General features: G+C 36.6%; 1 protein-coding gene across 3 annotated transcripts in view; it reads left to right on the top strand.

The window, feature by feature from the left end:
• Positions 1-21,021, top strand: part of SF3B1 (splicing factor 3b subunit 1) — a 36,215-nt gene extending 15,194 nt beyond the window's left edge. For 2 of the 3 annotated variants that reach the window (XM_061185955.1, XM_061185963.1), the window contains 21 exons: positions 23-102; positions 1,055-1,225; positions 5,661-5,898; positions 7,025-7,237; positions 7,490-7,611; positions 9,303-9,500; positions 9,598-9,699; positions 11,211-11,390; positions 12,040-12,126; positions 12,249-12,519; positions 12,812-12,957; positions 13,066-13,212; positions 13,361-13,486; positions 13,948-14,169; positions 14,459-14,641; positions 14,729-14,840; positions 16,314-16,434; positions 16,753-16,884; positions 18,060-18,332; positions 20,038-20,254; positions 20,534-21,021. In XM_061185955.1, the coding sequence (XP_061041938.1) occupies positions 23-102; positions 1,055-1,225; positions 5,661-5,898; positions 7,025-7,237; positions 7,490-7,611; positions 9,303-9,500; positions 9,598-9,699; positions 11,211-11,390; positions 12,040-12,126; positions 12,249-12,519; positions 12,812-12,957; positions 13,066-13,212; positions 13,361-13,486; positions 13,948-14,169; positions 14,459-14,641; positions 14,729-14,840; positions 16,314-16,434; positions 16,753-16,884; positions 18,060-18,332; positions 20,038-20,254; positions 20,534-20,692 (3,500 nt within the window). In that variant the 3' untranslated portion in view covers positions 20,693-21,021. Of the gene's footprint in view, positions 1-22; positions 104-1,054; positions 1,226-5,660; positions 5,899-7,024; positions 7,238-7,489; positions 7,612-9,302; positions 9,501-9,597; positions 9,700-11,210; positions 11,391-12,039; positions 12,127-12,248; positions 12,520-12,811; positions 12,958-13,065; positions 13,213-13,360; positions 13,487-13,947; positions 14,170-14,458; positions 14,642-14,728; positions 14,841-16,313; positions 16,435-16,752; positions 16,885-18,059; positions 18,333-20,037; positions 20,255-20,533 lie in introns of those variants that run through there. The other variant, XM_061185971.1, reaches the window with a different exon arrangement.
• Positions 21,022-21,613: the final 592 nt, after the last annotated feature.

Below are 21,613 nucleotides of genomic sequence, written 5' to 3'. Positions count from 1 at the left end.
CTGTTGCTGTTCTTTTCTGCAGGAGGGAAGACCCCTGATCCTAAAATGAATGCTAGGACTTACATGGATGTAATGCGAGAACAACATTTAACTAAAGAAGAGGTCTGTGAACCTGCTTTTTATTTTAATGGTGTTGAAAGAATGTAAAGAAAGTTGAGATTAAGAGACTTTTATGTTTCCTTTTTATTTGCTGCACAAGTAATATTTTAACATTATTAATAAAAATTAAGTTGAGAAAGAACCTTATTCAAAATTCTAACACCTCCCAAATTAAGCTTTTCATATTTCTATACTATCCTTTTCTAGTGCCTGGCCCCTTGGCCACATGTATATGCATATATATCTTACAGTGGATATATCTGGGGGTGGATTGATGGTGTGTGCCTGAAGTCAGCGTGTAAGGGAAAAGTCAAAGAGTAAAATCATTTTTTGAAAAGCCTCTAATTCTTCCATAAAATTTTGTTTGAATATGGGTGGAGAATTCTAACGAATTCTTGCTTACCTGCAGAGATTGCTGTGTTTTGTTTTAATAGTTAATCTTCATAATTTTATTATAAATATATAATAGATTTGTTTGTTGGATGAATTAAATGTGGTAAATGGAACCCTACTTTAAAATCATAGGCTAAATAAATGTGTATTTGTTGTGACTATATTATACATAATATTTCATAGTTATAACAAAATTTTGAAAATTTCACTTATTTTCTAACTTATTACGTAGTCTTAATTACTATTTATATGAGTTTTATGTTTTTCATTGGAAGCATTTTGGTTCACTACCATTGACTGAAGATTTTACTTCATTAACTGTATATAAAGCAGTGCGCTCTATGTAATAAATTCTGTATTTGCTCATCTATTGTGCGGAAAGACAGTATATAAAACTTGAAAATACAGGAAAGAGAGGGAAAATAAGGAATGGGTCTACCAGTAGCCTAGAAAGGAGAATGAGTGAAAAATAAAATGGCATTATATAGAAATGACTCTACTAATATAAAAATATATTGAAAATGTTTTAAAGATGCTCACTGTTTATTCAAATATTTTTCAGAGAGAAATTAGGCAACAGCTAGCAGAAAAAGCTAAAGCTGGAGAACTAAAAGTCGTCAATGGAGCAGCAGCATCCCAGCCTCCCTCAAAACGAAAGCGGCGTTGGGATCAAACAGCTGATCAGACTCCTGGTGCCACTCCAAAAAAGCTGTCAAGTTGGGATCAAGCAGAGGTAATTGCTTTTTATTATTTTTTATTATTACTGTTTTAAATTTATTTTTCTCATGGAATATATTAGTCTGGTTTTGTTGACACAACAAGATAACCAGAGACTGGGTACCTTAAACAGAAGACATTTTCTCACAGTTCTGGATCAAGGTGCCGACAGGGTTAGTGTCTGATGAGAGCTCTCTTTCTGGCTTGCACACATCTGCCTTCTTGCTGTGTCCTCAAGAGGCCTTTGCACACATGGAAAGAGCGAGGGAGCTCTGGTGTCTCTTTTCCTATAAGGACACCAGTCCTATCAGATTCATGTCCAACCTTGTGACCTCATTTAGCCTCATTACCTCACTAAAGGCCCAATCTCCAAGTACAGTTACAGTGAGGATAAGGGCTTCGACATGACTTTTGGTGGAGACATAGTTCAGTTCATAACATAAAGGGTAAAGGAATGTTCCTTTTGGAATATTAATTATAGATATGTAAGTATGTCACATTATATGGAGGTTGAGTATAACACAGTGGTCTTCCTCATTTTTTAGATGGATAATTTAAATCTCTGACCACAGGTGTCAGATACATAACGCTACTGCGTTTCCTTCGTCAGTTGATTTTCCTAGAAACTTTTTTTTTGGTGGTAAAATGTATATAAAATTTGCCATTTTAAACCATTTTTAAGTGTACAATTCGGTGGTATTGATGACACAATGTGCGTCATGCACCACCATGATTTATTTTCAAAACTTTTTCATCACTTCAAGGAAACTCTGTGATCATTAAGCGATAACTCTGTCCCCCTCTCCTTCAGATGAATTGTTTATGCTCTGTGAAACCTTTAGTACCTCCTTAGCTGCTTCCTTTTTTTTTTTTTTTTCCTGTTGCTGCCTACCTTTTTTTTAAAATTTATTTATTTATTCATTTATTTTTGGCTGCTTTGGGCCTTCGTTGCTGCAGATGGGCTTTCTTTAGTTGCGGCGAGCGGGGGCTACTCTTCCTTGCGGTATGCAGGCTTCTTATTGTGGTGGCTTCTCCTGTTGCAGAGCACGGGCTCTAGTCGTGCGGGCTTCAGTAGTTGTGGCATGTGGGGTCAGTAGTTGTAGCTCATGGGCTCTAGAGCACAGGCTCAGTAGTTGTGGCGCACGGGCTTAGTTGCTTTGCGGCATGTGGGATCTTCCCGGACCAGGGCTCAAACCCATGTCCCCTTCATTGGCAGACAGATTCTTAACCACTGAGCCACCAGGGAAGCCCTGCCTAACTTTTTAAAGAAGCAGAATGGCATTTCAAAGAGGCAACCGAATCTGCTAGTGTTGGAGGGTCTCCTGCAGAGGCGGAGGGTGGCTGTGGCTCACCGTGGGGACAAGGACACTGGCCTGCTTCCTTTTTAGTTTATGACGTTGCCTTCTATTTCCCTCTCACCCCAAATAAGAACAATTAAAAAGAAAAAAGTATACATATTCCCACTGTGAAATCTACTGGTATGCCTGTATATGTTCTCATCTACTCTGCTTTTCCTTCTCTTATGATATGAATTGTTGGTACAGGCTGACCATCTAAAGCTAACCCATCTGCTTATGTGCCATTTCCCATCTCTTATTACTCAAGGACTCTCATGTAACATCAGTTTTTTTCTCTGTACTCTAGATTATTATCATCAGCAAACACATTTTACTGATCTTCATCTTTTAAAAAAAAAAAAACAAGATATCACAAGAAATCTTCTCTTGACCCTTACTTCCCCTTCCAGCTACCATCCCATTTCTTTCTCTTTTTACCACAAAATGCTTTGAATGAGTTGTGTATCTATACTTGTGCTCTGGTGCTTTTGCCTGCACCGCTCCACCAAATCCTCTTTTGTCAAGATGACTTAACCTCCTCGTTGCTAAATCCAAAGATAAGTCTCAACCCTCATATTACGCAGCATATCAGTAGCATTCGACATTCTTTGATACCCTCTTAAACCAAAAAAATTCATTTATTTATTTACTTATTTATTTATTGGCTGCGCCTCATGGCATGTGGGATCTTAGTTCCCCAACCAGGGATTGAACCCACGCCCCCTGCTTTGGAAGCACAGAGTCTTAACCACTGGACCACCAGGGAAGTTCCTTGATACCCTTTTCTTTCCTAGCCTCTGGGCTTCAGTCTTTCTTGATTCTCCTAATACTCACCTCAGTGACTGCTGCTTTTTAGTCTTGTTTGCTGGATCTTCCTCAGCTTCCTTAAATTTGGGGTACTCTAATGCTCAGTCCTCAGATCTCTTTTGCATCTAAACTAACTCCCTAGGATCTCACTCCTGTCTTTACATACTGTCTTTATAAGACAACTCCCAAATTTACAAATCCATCCCTACTTCTCTGCTCCTCAGACCTGACACATTTACTTTGATATGTATTTGATAGGCATTTCAGAATCAGTATTTATAATAAAATTGATTTTCTGTACTCCCTCCAGCCTGCTCCCATGTCTATTGGCTCAAACCAAACCCTTAGAAATCATTTCAGGGTCATCCTGTACTCCTCTTATTCTCTTCCCTGGCATCCTATCCACAGATGCATTTTGTTGGCCCCACCTTTAAATATATTCAGGATCTACCCACTTTTCATGACCCCACCACCCTAGTCTAAGTCACTGTTGACTCTAGCATAGGCTACTGCAGATTTATTTACAAATAAGGAAAAATGTGTCAGGCCATGGCATTGTTTTCCCAAACCCAGAATTGAGATACACTAAACCTAGCACATAATTTCCAAACAGTTTAGTTTTAGATCTTGAGGACTTCCCATTTGCTTGCTGATATATGAGAGGATTTGGTTCTGTATAATATGTTATTACTAACTTAAATTCTGTGGTTGACATTCAGTGCAAATTTTAAAAACTGACATTCAGTGCAAATTTTAAAAACAGAGAAAGAGAAACTTGTCCTTCTGGTATCTGTTAACTGAAATGGAGACCCAAGAGTTGATGTCTATCTCATAAAAAGTATAGAGATTCAGACCATGTTTTCTTTCATGCTTCTCATTTAACACAACTCCATCTTAATTATGACTGTGGGAATTACAGTGGATACTAGGAAGCATTTTTTCCTACCTGATTGAGCAGGAAGAGCAGTTGCTAAAAATGAGACTTTTGAACAATTTATGTTCTTTACTCATCTGAGAATTTCACAACCCTGAGTAATATATAGAATCTTTTTTTTTTTTTTTTTTTCAATACCAGTGCCGGGCCCCACCCCCAGAGGTCTGATTTAATTGGTCTGGGTGCATCTGTGGCTCCGGAGACTTCTTTTTTTTCTTTTTTAAAAATAATTAATTAATTAATTTTTGGCTGTGTTGGGTCTTCGTTTCTGTGTGAGGGCTTTCTCTAGTTGCGGCGAGCGGGGGCCACTCTTCATCGCGGTGCGCGGGCCTCTCACTATCGCGGCCTCTCTTGTTGTGGAGCACAGGCTCCAGACGCGCAGGCTCAGTAGTTGTGGCTCACGGGCCTAGTTGCTCCGCGGCATGTGGGATCTTCCCAGACCAGGGCTCGAACCCGTGTCCCCTGCATTGGCAGGCAGACTCTCAACCACTGCGCCACCAGGGAAGCCCTAGAATCTTTTGAAAGGAAAGAATACTGAGTCTTATTTGCAAACATGAAGCTAAATAAAACTCTTGGGTTGGATAGAGCATCCAACTTTAAAAGAAATATGTAAAAGTATACTACAAAACTTACAGAATTATTTAAATACAGATTTTGTTTTGCTTCACTAAATTCACCTGTTGTTTTTGATATGATATTGTCTGCACTCTGCAGGTTCTTTTGCTTTCACATTCTGTCTCATTTCCTATATTGCTCACTACTTGTCTCTATTCCACTACCATGGAACCTTCGATCATTTTAAGTCAACTTCTAATCTTTTTTCACTAATCTTGCCAGCATCAGTTAGAGTAATAGTATTATAGATGTGATTATAAATATAACCTCTTCTCAAGGATTTGAAATTATGTGGCAGTATCTAGTTATAATTACCCAGGTGATCCAAAACATGCTTAAATTAATTAAACACACACAAAATTGAACAAAAACAAAAATACTCTTAGTGGGAACTCATGAGTCTCTGTCTCTAAGCCCCAGTTTTGAGATGTGCTGATATAATTAAAGCTGAAATTCTTGAGCTCTTGACAGAGAAACCGTAATGTTTTCCCAAAGTTACGGAGCCATTAGTGGCATGACCAAGATTATTACCCAAAATACATTGTTTTTTAAATTAGGGCTTTTTTCATTGCTCCAAATTAAATCTTTAAGTTGTTTTTTGTCATAAACATATTTGCTAGAAAGTAGGTATCTTTTAAGCAGAAGGATAATCTATTCTCTTAATTATGAACTAAAACATTTAATTTTTTTTGTTTGCTTAACAGGTTTTCTAATTTTTATGTGGGTGTATGAAATAAATTTTTTTTTGCTCTGTTAAGACCCCTGGACATACCCCTTCCTTAAGATGGGATGAGACACCAGGTCGTGCAAAAGGAAGTGAGACTCCTGGAGCAACCCCAGGCTCAAAAATATGGGATCCTACACCTAGTCACACACCTGCGGGAGCTGCTACCCCTGGACGAGGCGATACACCAGGCCACGCGACACCAGGCCATGGAGGCGCAACTTCCAGTGCTCGTAAAAACAGATGGGATGAGACCCCCAAAACAGAAAGAGGTACTTCTAGTGGAGTTTGGGTGTGTGTGTGGGTAAAATGTTGATTTGATGAGTGGTGTGTTTATGGCCAAAATCTGTTCTCTCTGGTCCTAGGAAGACATAAATAACCAGATGCTTTCGGGACAGATAAAGAACTGAACAGATGATGTACCTAATTCTTTTCCCTTCTTAAAGATGTTTAAGATTTATTTTAGGAAGAACATTAGGAGAAAGTAAAGTTTGTAGGCCATACATAACCTGTTTTTTTATTGTAGTATAATACATATAAAATTTACCATTTTAACCATTATAAGTGTACAATTCAGTGGCATTAAGTATATTCACAGTGTTGTGCAACCATTACCTTTATTCATTTCTAGAACTTTCTCATCCCAAACAAAAACTGTACCCATTAAGCAATAACTCTCCATTCTTACTCCTCCCAGCCTCTGGTTACCTCTCATTTACTTTCTGTCTGTGTAAATTTGCCTAAATATCTTGTTTTTTGTGTAAACTCTCTAAAGCTGTATTTCATTAACTGTTTATGAGATTAGCGTTGGGAAGTTAAGATTTAACATTACATTTGCTATATTAAAATTTTATAAAGAATTTTTAATGATAGGGCAGAGTGCTTAACATGTAATGTAGGGAATTCCCTGGTGGTCCAGTGGTTAGGACTCGGTGCTTTCACTGAAGGGGCCCGGGTTCCATCCCTGGTCGGGGAACTAAAACTAAGATCCCACAGGTCGCACGGCGCAGCCCAAAAAAACCCGGAAAAAAATATAATGGATGAGAGAGGCAGTATAGAATGGTACATGCAGAGTAATCTCACTCCATGGAGAAATGAAAGGTGGCCCAAGATACATAAAGTGGCTGTCTCTGGGTTGTGATGTTGTGGGTGGTTGAAAAAATCCTTTGCTCTGTTTTCCTGTTCCTCGATGGTTACCATTTATTGTTTTTGTAATCCGTGGAAAAGATACAGTCAAGGAGAATAAATATGAAATGAAAGATTAAAACTTAAATGTGTCTCCATTTTAGGAATATCCTGTTTCTGAAGTTGGTCAGTTTGAGTATGTTAGTTGTCTGAAAATAGTCATTTTTTGACAGTGGTTAAAATTTTAGGCTTATTCACTCTTTTTCTTTAAAGATACTCCTGGACATGGAAGTGGATGGGCTGAGACTCCTCGAACAGATCGAGGTGGAGATTCCATTGGTGAAACACCAACTCCTGGAGCCAGTAAAAGAAAATCACGTTGGGATGAAACACCAGCTAGTCAGATGGGTGGAAGCACTCCTGTTCTGACCCCTGGAAAGACACCAATTGGCACGCCAGCCATGAACATGGCTACCCCTACTCCAGGTAGAAACTTTATCATTGGAAATAATTTTTTCCCCTTGTTAGTGTTTTGAATTTTTTCTTTGTTGTTTTTCTGTATGCCATTAATGCTTACTTTTAGCAAGAATAACAGGATGTAAAAAGTCTTGGTTTGAGTTTATAATATAAACAATTAAATGTTAGAATTGATTTTAACTATTTTATATCCCAAGGATCTGTGTAATGATAAAAGTCTTGCACTACATAGATTGTTACAGAAATTTGCTTTTTTGGTAGGTCACATAATGAGTATGACTCCTGAACAGCTTCAGGCTTGGCGGTGGGAGAGAGAAATTGATGAGAGAAATCGCCCATTGTCTGATGAAGAATTAGATGCTATGTTCCCAGAAGGATATAAGGTAAAAACAGTGAATATGAGTGTGGTGGTTTTTAGGATATGGATTTTTTTTGGCCACGCCGCGTGGCTTGCAGGGTCTGAGTTCACCAACCAGGCATCGAACCCGGGCCCCAGCAGTGAAAGTTCCGAGTCCTAACCACTAGACCGCCAGGGAATTCCCTGGATTTTATTTTAAATATTCTTTGAAAATACTAACTGGTCAAGTTTGCATTGGCCTTGCTCAAATTTACTACTGCCATTTCATTCTTTAGCTGTTTCCAAGTATACTTCGTTTCCAACATTAGATCATGGTTATTTTACTTGGTGTCTCACAAAATCTTGTGTAGTTAGTTCATGGGTTGCCAGTGGACACGAAGAATGTTATGTTCTCTCTTTACCATAGCAACTTGAAGTTCATTTTGAACTCTAAAATCTTCTAGGTACCTGTTACTCAAGGACCTTTTGCTGGTCTAAAAGTGGTCATATAGCTGATGTTATAACCAGGGCTGGAACCTAAGTCATTTGATGGCCTTTACAGAGCCTTTTCTGCCAATGCTTATTGCTTTTTTAACAGTTTTTATGTATGTATTTCCCCCTACCCCCTCATTAGGTTTGTATTAGAGTATTTGTTTCAAGTATGCATGAATTTACTGCATTATAACTTCTTGTACCCTCTGTGTAATGCTGTGGGTGTAGTCACTCTCCAGCCTACTATTGACTGGCTAAGTGTTTGTCACAATTGCATTCATCGATTTGTTTATCAGTAGGAGGGGAAAAATCCTCCTTTGCGAATCTTTTTTTTTTCTAATACAAGTTTTTTCTTTTTTTTTTTCCTAAGAGGATAGTCATTACATCTTTTTTCTTTTTTAAATTAATTAATTTATTTATTTTTGGCTGCATTGGGTCTTCATTGCTGCGCACAGGCTTTCTCTAGTTGCGGCGAGTGGGGGGCCACTCTTCGTTGCAGCGCGCGGGCCTCTCACTGCAGTGGTTTCTCTTGTTGCGGAGCACGGGCCCCAGGTACGTGGGCTTCAGCAGCTGTGGCTCGCGGGCCCTAGAGCGCAGGCTCAGCAGCCGTGGTGCAGGGGCCTAGCTGCTCCGCGGCATGTGGGATCTTCCTGGACCAGGGCTCGAACCCGTGTCCCCTGCACTGGCAGATTCCCAACCACTGCGCCACCAGGGAAGCCCTCTTTTGTGACTCTTGAGTGAATTTTTTGAGTTTAGTCAAATGGTGTGTATTTACAGGGCTTTGGTGAATATTTTGGTTTTTTTATGCAGTCACTCATTTTTGTAGAACGACTTAAATATTAAGATTTGTTTTCGTAGAGATTTACATGAATTATTTTTAATTTATTCCTAAAATATAATCTTTTATACATCATGTGCACTTTGAGCTTATTTCCATTTATATGACATTGGTTCACCAACATGTTTATATACACTAATGTTTGAAAGTGATCAGAATTTGTAAGCCCACTTCGTGTATCTCCTCATTTCCCCACACTTCTAATACACTTAATTTAAATTTAAATTTGATGAGAAATAGTAATACTTGTATATTTTAAACTTATAAATAAGATAGAAAAATGGGATTGATGTTAATTAATTCTTGTCTCTAAGCAAAAAGCATCTTAACTGCAAATATTATTCATTTTTGTTATTATTTACTATGTAAAGTTAAGAAAATCCTAAACTGTCTTTTAACTGTATTAGGTACTTCCCCCTCCAGCTGGATATGTTCCTATTCGAACTCCAGCTCGAAAGCTGACAGCAACTCCAACACCTTTGGGTGGTATGACAGGTTTCCACATGCAAACTGAAGATAGAACTATGAAAAGTGTTAATGACCAACCATCTGGAAATCTTCCATTTTTAAAACCTGATGATATTCAGTACTTTGATAAACTTTTGGTAAGTGATAATACCAGAAATAAATATTACTTTTTATTTAGAAGTTACAAATCATAGTATCTCCACTAACCTTTAAATTTTTTCTTTTTATTGTTAGGTTGATGTTGATGAATCAACACTTAGTCCAGAAGAGCAAAAAGAGAGAAAAATAATGAAGTTGCTTTTAAAAATTAAGAATGGAACACCTCCAATGAGAAAAGTAAGTACCAGTTTATTAAATCATCATGTTCATTATAATTTTAGAGATTCTCCATTTTATCATCAGAGCCTTTAAAATATGCTGAAGATTGTAATGTAATTAGTGGAATTATGTGGGGTATTGTATTAGTATCATATGTGGCTTGAAGATGGTTGATCCTTTAGGAGAAGTTAAGGAGTTTTACATTATACTCTGTGACTCTTTCTATTAAATTACTCTTTTTTAAATTTATTTTTTATTGAAGTATAGTTGACTTACAATGTTGTGTTAATTACTGCTGTACAGCAAAGTGACTCAGTTATACATATATATACATTCTTTTTCATGTTCTTTTCCACTATGGTTTATCACAGGATATTGAATATAGTTCCCTGTGCTATACAGTAGGACCTTGTTGTTTATCCACTCAATATATACCAGTTTGCATCTGCTAATCCCAAACTCCCAGTTCAACCCTCTCCCACCCCTCTCCCCATTGGCAACCACCAGTCTATTCTCTATTCCTTGATTCTGTTTCTGTTTCATAGATAGGTTCATTTGTGTCGTATTATAGATTCTACATGCAAGTGATATCATATGGTATTTGTCTTTCTCTTTCTGACTTACTTCACTTAGTATGATAATGTCTAGTTGCATCCATGTTGCTGCAAATGGCATTATAGTAAGTCCCCTACATACTAATGAGTTCCGTTCTGAGAGTGCATTCGTAAGTCCAATTTGTTCTTAAGTCCAACAAAGTTAGCCTAGGTAACCCAACTAACACAATTGGCTAGCTATATAGTACTGTACTGTAATAGGTTTATAATACTTTTCACACAAATAATACATAAAAAACAAAAAATAAAAGTTTTAATTTTACAGTACAGTACCTTGAAAAGTACAGTAGTACAGTACAACAGCTGGCATACAGGGGCATGTTCGCATCTTTGAAAGTTCACAACTTGAAGGTTCGTATGTAGGGGACTTATTGTATTTTATTCTTGTTTATGGATGAGTAGTATTCAGTTGTATATATGCACCACATCTTTATCCATTCATCTGTTGATGGTCATTTAGGTGTTTTCCATATCTTGGCTATTGTGAATAGTGCTGCTATGAACATGGGGGGGGGGTGCATGCTTTTTTTTTTAATTATATTTTTGTCCAGATACATGCCCAGGAGTGGGATTGCTGGGTCATGTGGTAACTCTATTTTTGGTTTTCTGAGGAACGTCCATACTGTTTTCCACAGTGGCTGCACCAACTTACATTCCCACCAACAGTGTAGGAGGGTTCTCTTTTCTCCACACCCTCTCCAGCATTCAGTTTCCCTTTTTGAATTAACTGAAAACATTGAGCCTTTATCGCAAGAGTTCAGACTTCAGAGTAATTTTGATGGGAGTGAACTCATGCTACTCTATGTAAAACGTCTGAAGTTTACACTAAAATATTCAGTTACAGAAAACCATGGAGTAATTAATTTGCTCATGCTTATAATAAAGAAATATGCCTATTACTCTTTTTTCTTCCAGGCTGCATTGCGTCAGATTACTGATAAAGCTCGGGAATTTGGAGCTGGTCCTTTGTTTAATCAGATTCTTCCTCTGCTGATGTCGCCTACACTTGAGGATCAAGAGCGTCATTTGCTTGTAAAAGTTATTGATAGAATATTATACAAACTTGATGACTTAGTTCGACCATATGTGCACAAGGTTTGTTCTCAATTTGTGTTTCTAATGGTTTGATATTTTTTAATGTAAAAGAAATTAGTGGATTTTTTTTACCAGCTTATTATTAGGTGTATTTGTGAAATTTAAAAATTCTAAAAAAGTAACAGCTGATGTTACACATTCACAATAAAAAGGGAAATTTCAACCTCTTTAAAGATATTCAGTTAACCAATGTTAAATTTACATGCCCTCCCAGACCTTTTTCTTTGCACAAGGATACATACGCAAATACATGTGTAAATAGATGTAAGTTTTTACCATCTTATATAGTGGGTTCATATTCATATTTTAAAATTTGCTTTTATTGATACTAGAACGAGAAAATGTATGTTTCTATACCATGCCGTTTAGTACTAAGAACCATCTTTTTGCTGATGGTAATTATGGTTTAGAATTGTAAAATGCAGATGGGCGTGTGTGTGTGTGTGTATTGTGTGTATTTTATAGTCTGTGTGGTTAACAGTGCTCCCAAATACTCATCTTTATGTGGGGTTTAAAGTTGTGTGATTAAAATTCTTAATTTGTCCCTTGATTAACAAAGTCCTGGTAATTATAAATTCCCTTACATGTACTGTTACTTGAGCATTGCATCAGTAATTGCTGTGAAAATGTAGCTCCTTCTCTTTTTCAGATTCTAGTGGTCATTGAACCATTGTTGATTGATGAGGATTACTATGCTAGAGTGGAAGGCCGAGAGATTATTTCTAATTTGGCAAAGGTATTTATATTTCTGGAGAAGAAAGTTTTATATATGTTGATAGGATTATTTGATTTTAGAATGAAATGGTTGAGGGTTAATGTTGTCAACTCATGACTGTTGCTTTTTTCTTGAACTTTTAGGCTGCTGGTCTGGCTACTATGATCTCTACCATGAGACCTGATATAGATAACATGGATGAGTATGTCCGTAACACAACAGCTAGAGCTTTTGCTGTGGTAGCCTCTGCCCTGGGCATTCCTTCATTATTGCCTTTCTTAAAAGCTGTGTGCAAAAGCAAGAAGTCCTGGCAAGCAAGACACACTGGTATAAAAATTGTACAGCAAATAGCTATTCTCATGGGCTGTGCCATCTTGCCACATCTCAGAAGTTTAGTTGAAATCATTGAACATGGTAAGTTGTAGTATAACTGTCTTTTTTAAGACAGGTTTCCTGAAATTTAGGCCACTGATTTTTGGAGAGAGAAATGGAAGGTAAACTACATAAACACCATATAGTTTATGATTGGATTTGTAATATTAGCTGCTAGTAAGGCTGTGGTTCATACTGGCTTTTGCCTAATTTTGTCTAATGGGAACAGATTCTGCAATTTGACTAAATGATTAGATATATTGCTAGAATCTGGATGATGCTATGGAAGTTAGGTAATGTTGCTTAGTTAAAACTTGTGTTTGGTTTTTTATAGGTCTTGTGGATGAGCAGCAGAAAGTTCGGACCATTAGTGCTTTGGCCATTGCTGCCTTGGCTGAAGCAGCAACTCCTTATGGTATCGAATCTTTTGATTCTGTGTTAAAGCCTCTATGGAAGGGTATCCGCCAACACAGAGGAAAGGTAGATTCACCAGTTTGATTTCATTTTTCTTTTTATTTCTACTCATTGAAGTTCAAGTGATTTAAATCTAATTTACTAAATATATATATATTTTTTATTTTAAAATAGGGTCTGGCCGCTTTCTTAAAGGCTATTGGGTATCTTATTCCTCTCATGGATGCAGAATATGCTAACTACTATACTAGAGAAGTGATGTTAATTCTTATTCGAGAATTCCAATCTCCTGATGAAGAAATGAAGAAAATTGTGCTGAAGGTAATTGTTCCAGATTGTTGCTGTTCCAGATTTGTTAATCTAAATGTGTTTCTTGGTTCAAAGAGAATTTTATATCATTTAAAACAAAAGAAACTATTGTATATCAAACCAGGACTGTGATTACTATTATTATTTTTTAACACTTTAGGTGGTAAAGCAGTGTTGTGGAACAGATGGTGTAGAAGCAAACTACATTAAAACAGAGATCCTTCCTCCTTTTTTTAAACACTTCTGGCAACACAGAATGGCTTTGGATAGAAGAAATTACCGGCAGGTAAGCTTGTATCATAAAAAAATATTTTCAAAAATTCTTTCAACTGATCCTTTAGTCAGTTTGAATGCATATTACGTAAGTTATTTTTTGCCTTGAGAACCTCACAGGTTGTTTGTGCTTGATTGTGAAAGGAGATGGATTTTAGTCAGCCAGTTAACTTCCATTTTGCTTTTGTATTCTAGGATAAATAGCCAACTATGAATTGACATTTTTGTCTAGTAAATGAACTGCTTAATCTGGCTAGGTGAAGCATGAATACAATCGTAACCTTAAATCCCCTTGACTTAGACTCATATTTAAATTTTTTTGGCCACCTTTTTCTTAAAGTTTTAATAGTAGGAGCCATCTGTTCTCAGCATGCTTACTAGCTAAATAGTATCTTTAGAATATTCCATTTTCATGATGTCTCTTTATTTCCTTGGAAAAGCAGTAAATTAAATGATTTTTCCTCCTCTTTTTAGTTAGTTGATACTACTGTGGAGTTGGCAAACAAAGTAGGTGCAGCAGAAATTATATCCAGGATTGTGGATGATCTGAAAGATGAAGCTGAACAGTACAGAAAAATGGTGATGGAGACAATTGAGAAAATTATGGGCAACTTGGGAGCAGCAGATATTGATCATAAACTTGAAGAACAGCTGATTGATGGTATTCTTTATGCTTTTCAAGAACAGACTACAGAGGTAATGATACTAATTATTAGGCAAGTTGCCACTGACTTTCATATTTGTAAAACATATTTTCAAGTAAATATTATCACCAAAGAGTAATTAAATTTGAAATAATTTTTAAATGCTCATGTTCTCATACAGTTGGCTACAAAGAAATATTCTTCTACCTCAAATTTTTAGATCAGATTTTTGGAAACGGAATATAAGTATATTTCAACTGTTGAGTCACAAACTGAATTCTTGTTCACATTGAATGTAGTTTGTAAATTTAACTTGGCTTTTTTTTTTTTTTTTTTTTAAGGACTCAGTAATGTTGAACGGCTTTGGCACAGTGGTCAACGCTCTTGGCAAACGAGTCAAACCGTACTTGCCTCAGATCTGTGGTACAGTTTTGTGGCGTTTAAATAACAAATCAGCAAAAGTTAGGCAACAGGCAGCTGACTTGATCTCTCGAACGGCTGTTGTCATGAAGACTTGTCAAGAGGTAAACTTTTAAATCAGATTCTTATTTCTTCACCAAAAGGAGTAATGTAAACAGTAACATTGCATCATTATTATTTTTTTATTACAGGAAAAATTGATGGGGCACTTGGGTGTTGTTTTGTATGAGTATTTGGGCGAAGAGTACCCTGAAGTATTGGGCAGCATTCTTGGAGCACTGAAGGCCATTGTAAATGTAATAGGTATGGAATTTGTTGGTCATGTAAGAATTTTTTGTTTTGTATTTTAAAGTTTCTTTGGTTTTTTGAAAGTAAAATAGAGAATCCTATTTAGGAGTTGACTAATGATGTCTGATACTTTTTTTTTAACCACTGAAAATTACAGTTAAGTTGGGATGTCACAAGAATCTTATCTCCCCCAAATCTATTTATATTTTACTTTAAAAGAGAGAAAGAGGGCAAGTTTAGGACCTGCAAGAGAGGAGGAAGTAGTCACAACTCAAAAAACTTTGAAGTCATGGGATAGAGGGCCCTAAAAAAATTGTCTCACCTGAAATACATGGGAGAGGAGGTGGTGGGTGGAGAGAACTCTAAAGTTTTATATATTTATTCAACCTTGAATTAGTAAATGGTTATGGTAGGTTTTCCTGCTTGCTATTAAGTTCAAGGAACAATAACCAGAGAGAAAAGTGAATTGATCAAGTGATCTCATTTTTATTTAAATCCAATTCTTTTAAACTGTCCTTTCAGTTTTTTACCCAAAGTTAAAACAGAGGTGTATTACAAATGCTCTTGGGTGTGGAGAACAAAGCTTTTCCTCTTTAAGGGCATTATGATGGAACAAACAAATGGTCTCCTGTTTTATCCTTCATTATAAGTGAATGTAACTATTGCAAAAGTAACTTCTACGGAGTTTAGAGGGACAGAAATAACCTATCAGGAGGTTGAAATAGCTGGCTGTGATAGCCACTATTTTTCTCATTTTAGTAAGGGGTTTTTATGCAGTATAGGAGGTCTTCGAACCATTGCATTTACATATAATCCCCAGTTCAACCCTTTCCTCTCTCTCTACTTGGAGATACTTGCCAAAAATCAGTTACTTGGCCACTTGTGGGGCTCTGGTTTGCAGGGAATTGTAAACCATATCGTTGGTCAGAGAAACATGGGAAGAGCAATGGAGAGAGAATCAGAGCAAGCAATTCTAGTTAGAGCAAGAGCCCCTGCCAGCTGCCTCCTTTTTTCTCTCTTCATAGGTGTAAATACCATCCAAGTATGCCCTGCATTGCAGGGAGACTGGAGATCTGTTTGTTTTGCAGTTAAAGGGTAAGGGGGCCCTTTCTGGAAAATTTTGCTTTAATTTACATGTCTACCTCTGGCTTATATTGTTGTGTATGGCCGGAACATAAGCTGTCCCCATATTTAAATGTCAGTGTACAAATACATTTCAGAACCAAATAAAACTTTTTTTTGTTGTTGAGTATCCATCATTCTTTAAATCACTTCACTAATTTCTTTCATTTTTATGCATAATCAGAAGTTAATAAAAAGTTAAAAATTCTGCGTTTGATCAGAAGCTGGGGCTTTTTCTTTCCATAGGCAGCTGTAAGTTTGTATTTATGCCTAGTCACGTATATTACATTGTTAAATAAAAGGTAAAATGAACAAAGGTTGCAGTTCACATGTTAATTGATAGTGTGTTTGACTTCTGTTAAATAGGTATGCATAAGATGACTCCACCAATTAAAGATCTGCTGCCTAGACTCACCCCCATCTTAAAGAATAGGCATGAAAAAGTACAAGAGAATTGTATTGATCTTGTTGGACGTATTGCTGATAGGTAAGCAGATTACCTAAACATTTTAATAAGCGGTATTGGTTTTCACGTTTAGCCACTTTTTATTCACTTTGCAAATTTGCTTATTGTTGCTAATGTAAGTATATATGGTCAGGCTAATATTTCAGTAGTGTTTTCAAATTTGAATGGTAACGAGGGAGTGGCAGTATATTTTTAAAACTAAACCATCCTTTCTAAAAAGTAATAATAATTTTATTTAATGCTTAAAATGAATTGGTAATCATGTTTTGAGAACTGAATTTGCAGATTTACCTTTTAAAACTTATTGTCACAAAAAATTTAACTTTTTTTTTAAACTAGGGGAGCTGAATATGTGTCTGCAAGAGAATGGATGAGGATTTGCTTTGAGCTTTTAGAGCTCTTAAAAGCTCACAAAAAAGCTATTCGTAGAGCCACAGTCAACACATTTGGTTATATTGCAAAGGCCATTGGGTGAGTAGTAGTTACTTCTGTGTATTTTTTTTTTTTTTTTTTTTTACTTTCTAATAGACCCATTGTAGTGTTAAAAGATGCTTCTATTTCTGTAGAATCTCTTTTAAGGCAAGGTAACATAATTAATGCAGTTAGAATAGACTTTATTTTTTTTAGAATAGACTTTAACCACTGACCTTCAGTTTTTGAAATGCTTTCTTAAATGTTAAATTGAATTAAAATAGGTGGAACAGTTTAAAATTTCATTTAGACACACTTCACTATTTTCAGAAGAGCGAAACAGTACCATTTCAGAATAATTTCAAATTTTGTTGGTCCTTTTAGGATATTGCTTAAAATATTAAGGCCAGTTCTTAGTAAAACAACATAATTCAGTTTTCATGTTAATGCTTTATGTGTTTTAAAAATATTTTTCTAAAATTAACCTACAGACAACTGAATGATAGCTGTTTTATTAGATAACCTATGGTTATTTGCTTCTACTCCACCAGAACCAAACTAGAAGAAACAGTCATTGTAGAATATGAGATACTTATGTACATGTGGCTTAATAACTAAATATTTTCAAGCAATAAAACATAACAAAAGTTGGATTATTTAGAGTCACCCCACCCGCCTTTTGGTAGCAATAATATTTTTTCATCTGTGATGTAGTCAAGAAGTTTGCAATGAATAGCTGTTAACTTTTTAGTTCCTATGTCCCTTTAAATTTGTGGTAGAATAAATGCTTAAAGAAGGAGAATAAATGTGGTAAAGGTGTGTGGGAGGGAAGATTTTGGAAAACAGATTTTGTGTGTTGTGGCATGGGAGACCACAGTTTGGATACTCCTGTAAGGTTGCCTAGCTCTAGTGGCCATGTTCTGACCACTCAAAGAATTATTCAGTCTAAACATTTAATGAAATTTCTTTTTGTTTCAGGAAATTTAGTAAAGACTGTAAATTATATTTGAAAGTGAAGCCGTTTGAATTTTTCCATTAAAATGAACACTTTAAATGAAGTTCATAAGTAGAAACCGTAATGCCAGTGACTTGAAAGTATTGCATTTTAGCATAAAATTACTAAGTTCCCAGTAATTACTTACCATGAAGTTTCATTCCTTTGATTATTTTTCTTCCCTCCGAAAAAATTTTGACTTGTAAACTAACAGTTTCCTGACACATTTATTTTTTTCCAGCCCTCATGATGTATTGGCTACACTTTTAAACAACCTCAAAGTTCAGGAAAGGCAGAACAGAGTTTGTACCACTGTAGCAATAGCTATTGTTGCTGAAACATGTTCACCCTTCACAGTACTACCTGCCTTAATGAATGAATACAGAGTTCCTGAACTGAATGTTCAAAATGGAGTGTTAAAATCACTTTCCTTCTTGTTTGAATATATTGGTGAAATGGGAAAGGACTACATTTATGCTGTAACACCACTCCTTGAAGATGCTTTAATGGATAGGTAAGTGACTTGAACTAAATGAAAGAAAATAGTTATAATTCTTTTATTTTAGAACTTATGGAAGTAATTATTACATGACCTATTTATTGTGATGTAGTTAAAGAAGGGACTACTAGTCTGGATTTTTATGAAACTATAAATAGAACTATTATCTCCAAATAAGAGAGATGCTATAGTGGCTCCTCCTATTTTTTTTCCAAGTGCCCACTCCCTGTTTTAATCCCCCCCCCCCACCCCTTTCTTTTGGCCGCGCCACGTGGCTTGCAGGATCTTAGTTCCCTGACCAGGGATTGAACCCGGGCCCCTGCAGTGAAAGTGCTGAGTCCTAACCCCTGGACTGCCAGGGAATTCCTGATCAACTTCTGTTCTAAAAATTAAAGTCAAATATAATTAGAGGAAATGATGAGCATGAGCTTATCGGTATGGCAAAGAGACCTGATCTTTTTAGCTTTTTGTTACGGCAGGTGAAGCAGAGGTTTCTTTTAGGCTTTTGAACTACTGAACATAGCCTGCCAGAGCCACACTATTCCCACTGCAGGCCCCCAGTTATTCAGATGGTGACCACCGATAAAGTACTGCTTGAAGTGATTGATAGAGTCCTGATACCAAGAAACATTACTTTAGTTGGGAAATTTATTAAAGAGGAATACAGCTTCACTTCAGTCTATGCGTAATAGATTATTACAATAAATAAGAGAAATAAGGATGCTAGTAACTAAGTTCAGGTGTTTTTTTCTCTTATACCTTTAAGGTACTCTTCCTGCCTTTGAGGGTAAAGAGTGTGAACTTGTTTTTATACCCTTCATAGACCCGTTATCTGATGCTTGTAGTCAGTTGAATGATTTGTCATAAACATAAGTTCATTTAGGGGGCTTCCCTGGTGGCGCAGTGGTTGAGAATCTGCCTGCCAATGCAGGGGACGCGGGTTCGAACCCTGGTCTGGGAAGATCCCACATGCCGCGGAGCAACTAGGCCCGTGAGCCACAACTACTGAGCCTGCGTGTCTGGAGCCTGTGCTCCGCAACAAGAGAGGCCACGATAGTGAGAGGCCCGCGCACTGCAACGAAGAGGGGCCCCCACTTGCCACAATTAGAGAAAGCCCTCTCACAGAAACGAAGACCCAACACAGCCATAAATGAATAAATAAACTAATTAAAAAACATAAGTTCATTTAAAACATGGGAGGTGATAAGAGTTCTTATTTCTGGGTTTGAAAAAATTATTGGTCCTTCTCTTCCTTTCCCTAAATTGAGTTCTTGAATGAACCTTTAAAAAAAATTTACAAGGGAAGAGATTTAATCTCAATTTAGTTATCTATTGTATTGAATTACTTTCAAAGGTTTTAAATTTACAGAGTTTAAAATGAGATATTACTGTTAATCATTCATATTTAAGAGTCATGTGTCCCCTCATTTTTAGTAGCATATAAAATGTACACTGTGCTCCGCTTTCTTGCTCATATTACTTTCAAAGAAAAATATGGCTTATTTTTGAGCCATAGTGAGGTTTGAGTCATTAAAGCAAAGTTCTCAAGTAGAATCATTAGTCACTCTAAAAGCATTCTGTATCAGATACATAAGGTGTGGGGATGACTGCATCCATTCCATGCACTGAATTAGTGATTTAGTTTCTAACGGGCAGGCATGTATCTTCTGTGAAACTAAGACTGTATCTTAACAAAGAGCTTTCTCCGCCTCTGTTACAGGGACCTTGTACACAGACAGACGGCTAGTGCAGTGGTGCAACACATGTCACTTGGGGTTTATGGATTTGGTTGTGAAGATTCACTGAATCACTTGTTGAACTATGTATGGCCCAATGTGTTTGAGACATCTCCCCATGTAATTCAGGCAGTTATGGGGGCCCTGGAGGGTCTGAGAGTTGCTATTGGACCATGTAGAATGCTGCAGTATTGTTTACAGGTAGGTCAAAGATTTTTAAAAGAGTACTCATTGAAAAAAGTAATTTTAGTTGAATTAAGTCACTGTTCCTAATTATCAGTAGGGTGTATTTGTGCCATACGGGAGAACAGTTGTGAGGGGAGGGAGGATTAGATTTTGTCTTTGCCCACTGCAGTTTTGTGCAGTTGCCATCTTGTTTTCTCTCTCAAAGGGAAATGCTTGGAACCATATCTTTATGGTTTGTTAGTTGTGTTAAGGTTGTGTATTTCTTGAAATAATGTAGCCTTTTAATTATTCTAGGGTTTGTTTCACCCAGCCCGGAAAGTCAGAGATGTGTATTGGAAAATTTACAACTCCATCTACATTGGTTCGCAGGATGCTCTCATAGCACATTACCCAAGAATCTACAATGATGATAAGAACACCTATATTCGTTATGAACTTGACTATATCTTGTAACTTTATTGTTTATTTTGTGTTTAATGCACAGCTGTTTCACACCTTAAACTTGCTTCGATTTGGTGATGTAAACTTTTAAACATTGCAGATCAGCATAGAACTGGTCATAGAGGAAGAGCTAGAAATCCAGTAGCATGATTTTTAAATAACCTGTCTTTGTTTTTGATGTTAAACAGTAAACGCCAGTAGTGACCAAGAACACAGTGATTGCACACACTATTCTGGAGGGCTTTCATTTTTAATTCATCTTTATGAAGATTTAGAATTCATTCCTTGTGTTTAAAGGGAATGTTTAATTGAGAAATAAACATTTGTGTACAAAATGCTAACTTGTGTGTGTTTTTTGAACATGACTTGTAAAATACGGAACTTTGATAAAGTACTGGTTTGTGTAGAATAAGTGGCTTTATATCATTTTCTGTCACCTGGTTTATAGAAAGTAGTTAGCAGAATACAAGCGATATAAAGTGATGGCATCTTTGTCAAAATTCCATTGTTCTGTTGATAATGACATTGAGAAGAGTAGCTTTGGGGGTGTTCACCTCAAACTAGCACAACCCTTCCATCACCATAGAAACTATAGCATCTTTGCTGAACTGTCTTGAATAATATTATTTTGCACTTACATAGCGCCTTTCATCTCTTGATTTCTCAAAATGCTTTATGAACATGCTTAAGGGAAGTGATTCAAGTCATATCCAACTCTTGATGATTCTGTGTAGAACGTGGAGAAGGTGTCTTTACTTTAAAACTGCCTTCTACCTATTGGGAGTGAGGCTACTACCTAAGTAATGCTAGTTAGAATAAGACAATCTTTGGGCTCTTTTCCCATGTCATAAGCCCACTACTCAACAATATATTTAGTAAATACCTGTTAAGCACCTACTGTATACCAGCCATTGTGCTTAGTTGTAAGGATGC

Source organism: Eubalaena glacialis, chromosome 1 (assembly GCF_028564815.1).
Source record: "Eubalaena glacialis isolate mEubGla1 chromosome 1, mEubGla1.1.hap2.+ XY, whole genome shotgun sequence".
Taxonomy (NCBI): domain Eukaryota; kingdom Metazoa; phylum Chordata; class Mammalia; order Artiodactyla; family Balaenidae; genus Eubalaena; species Eubalaena glacialis.
This window is presented reverse-complemented; position numbering and strand designations above follow the sequence as displayed.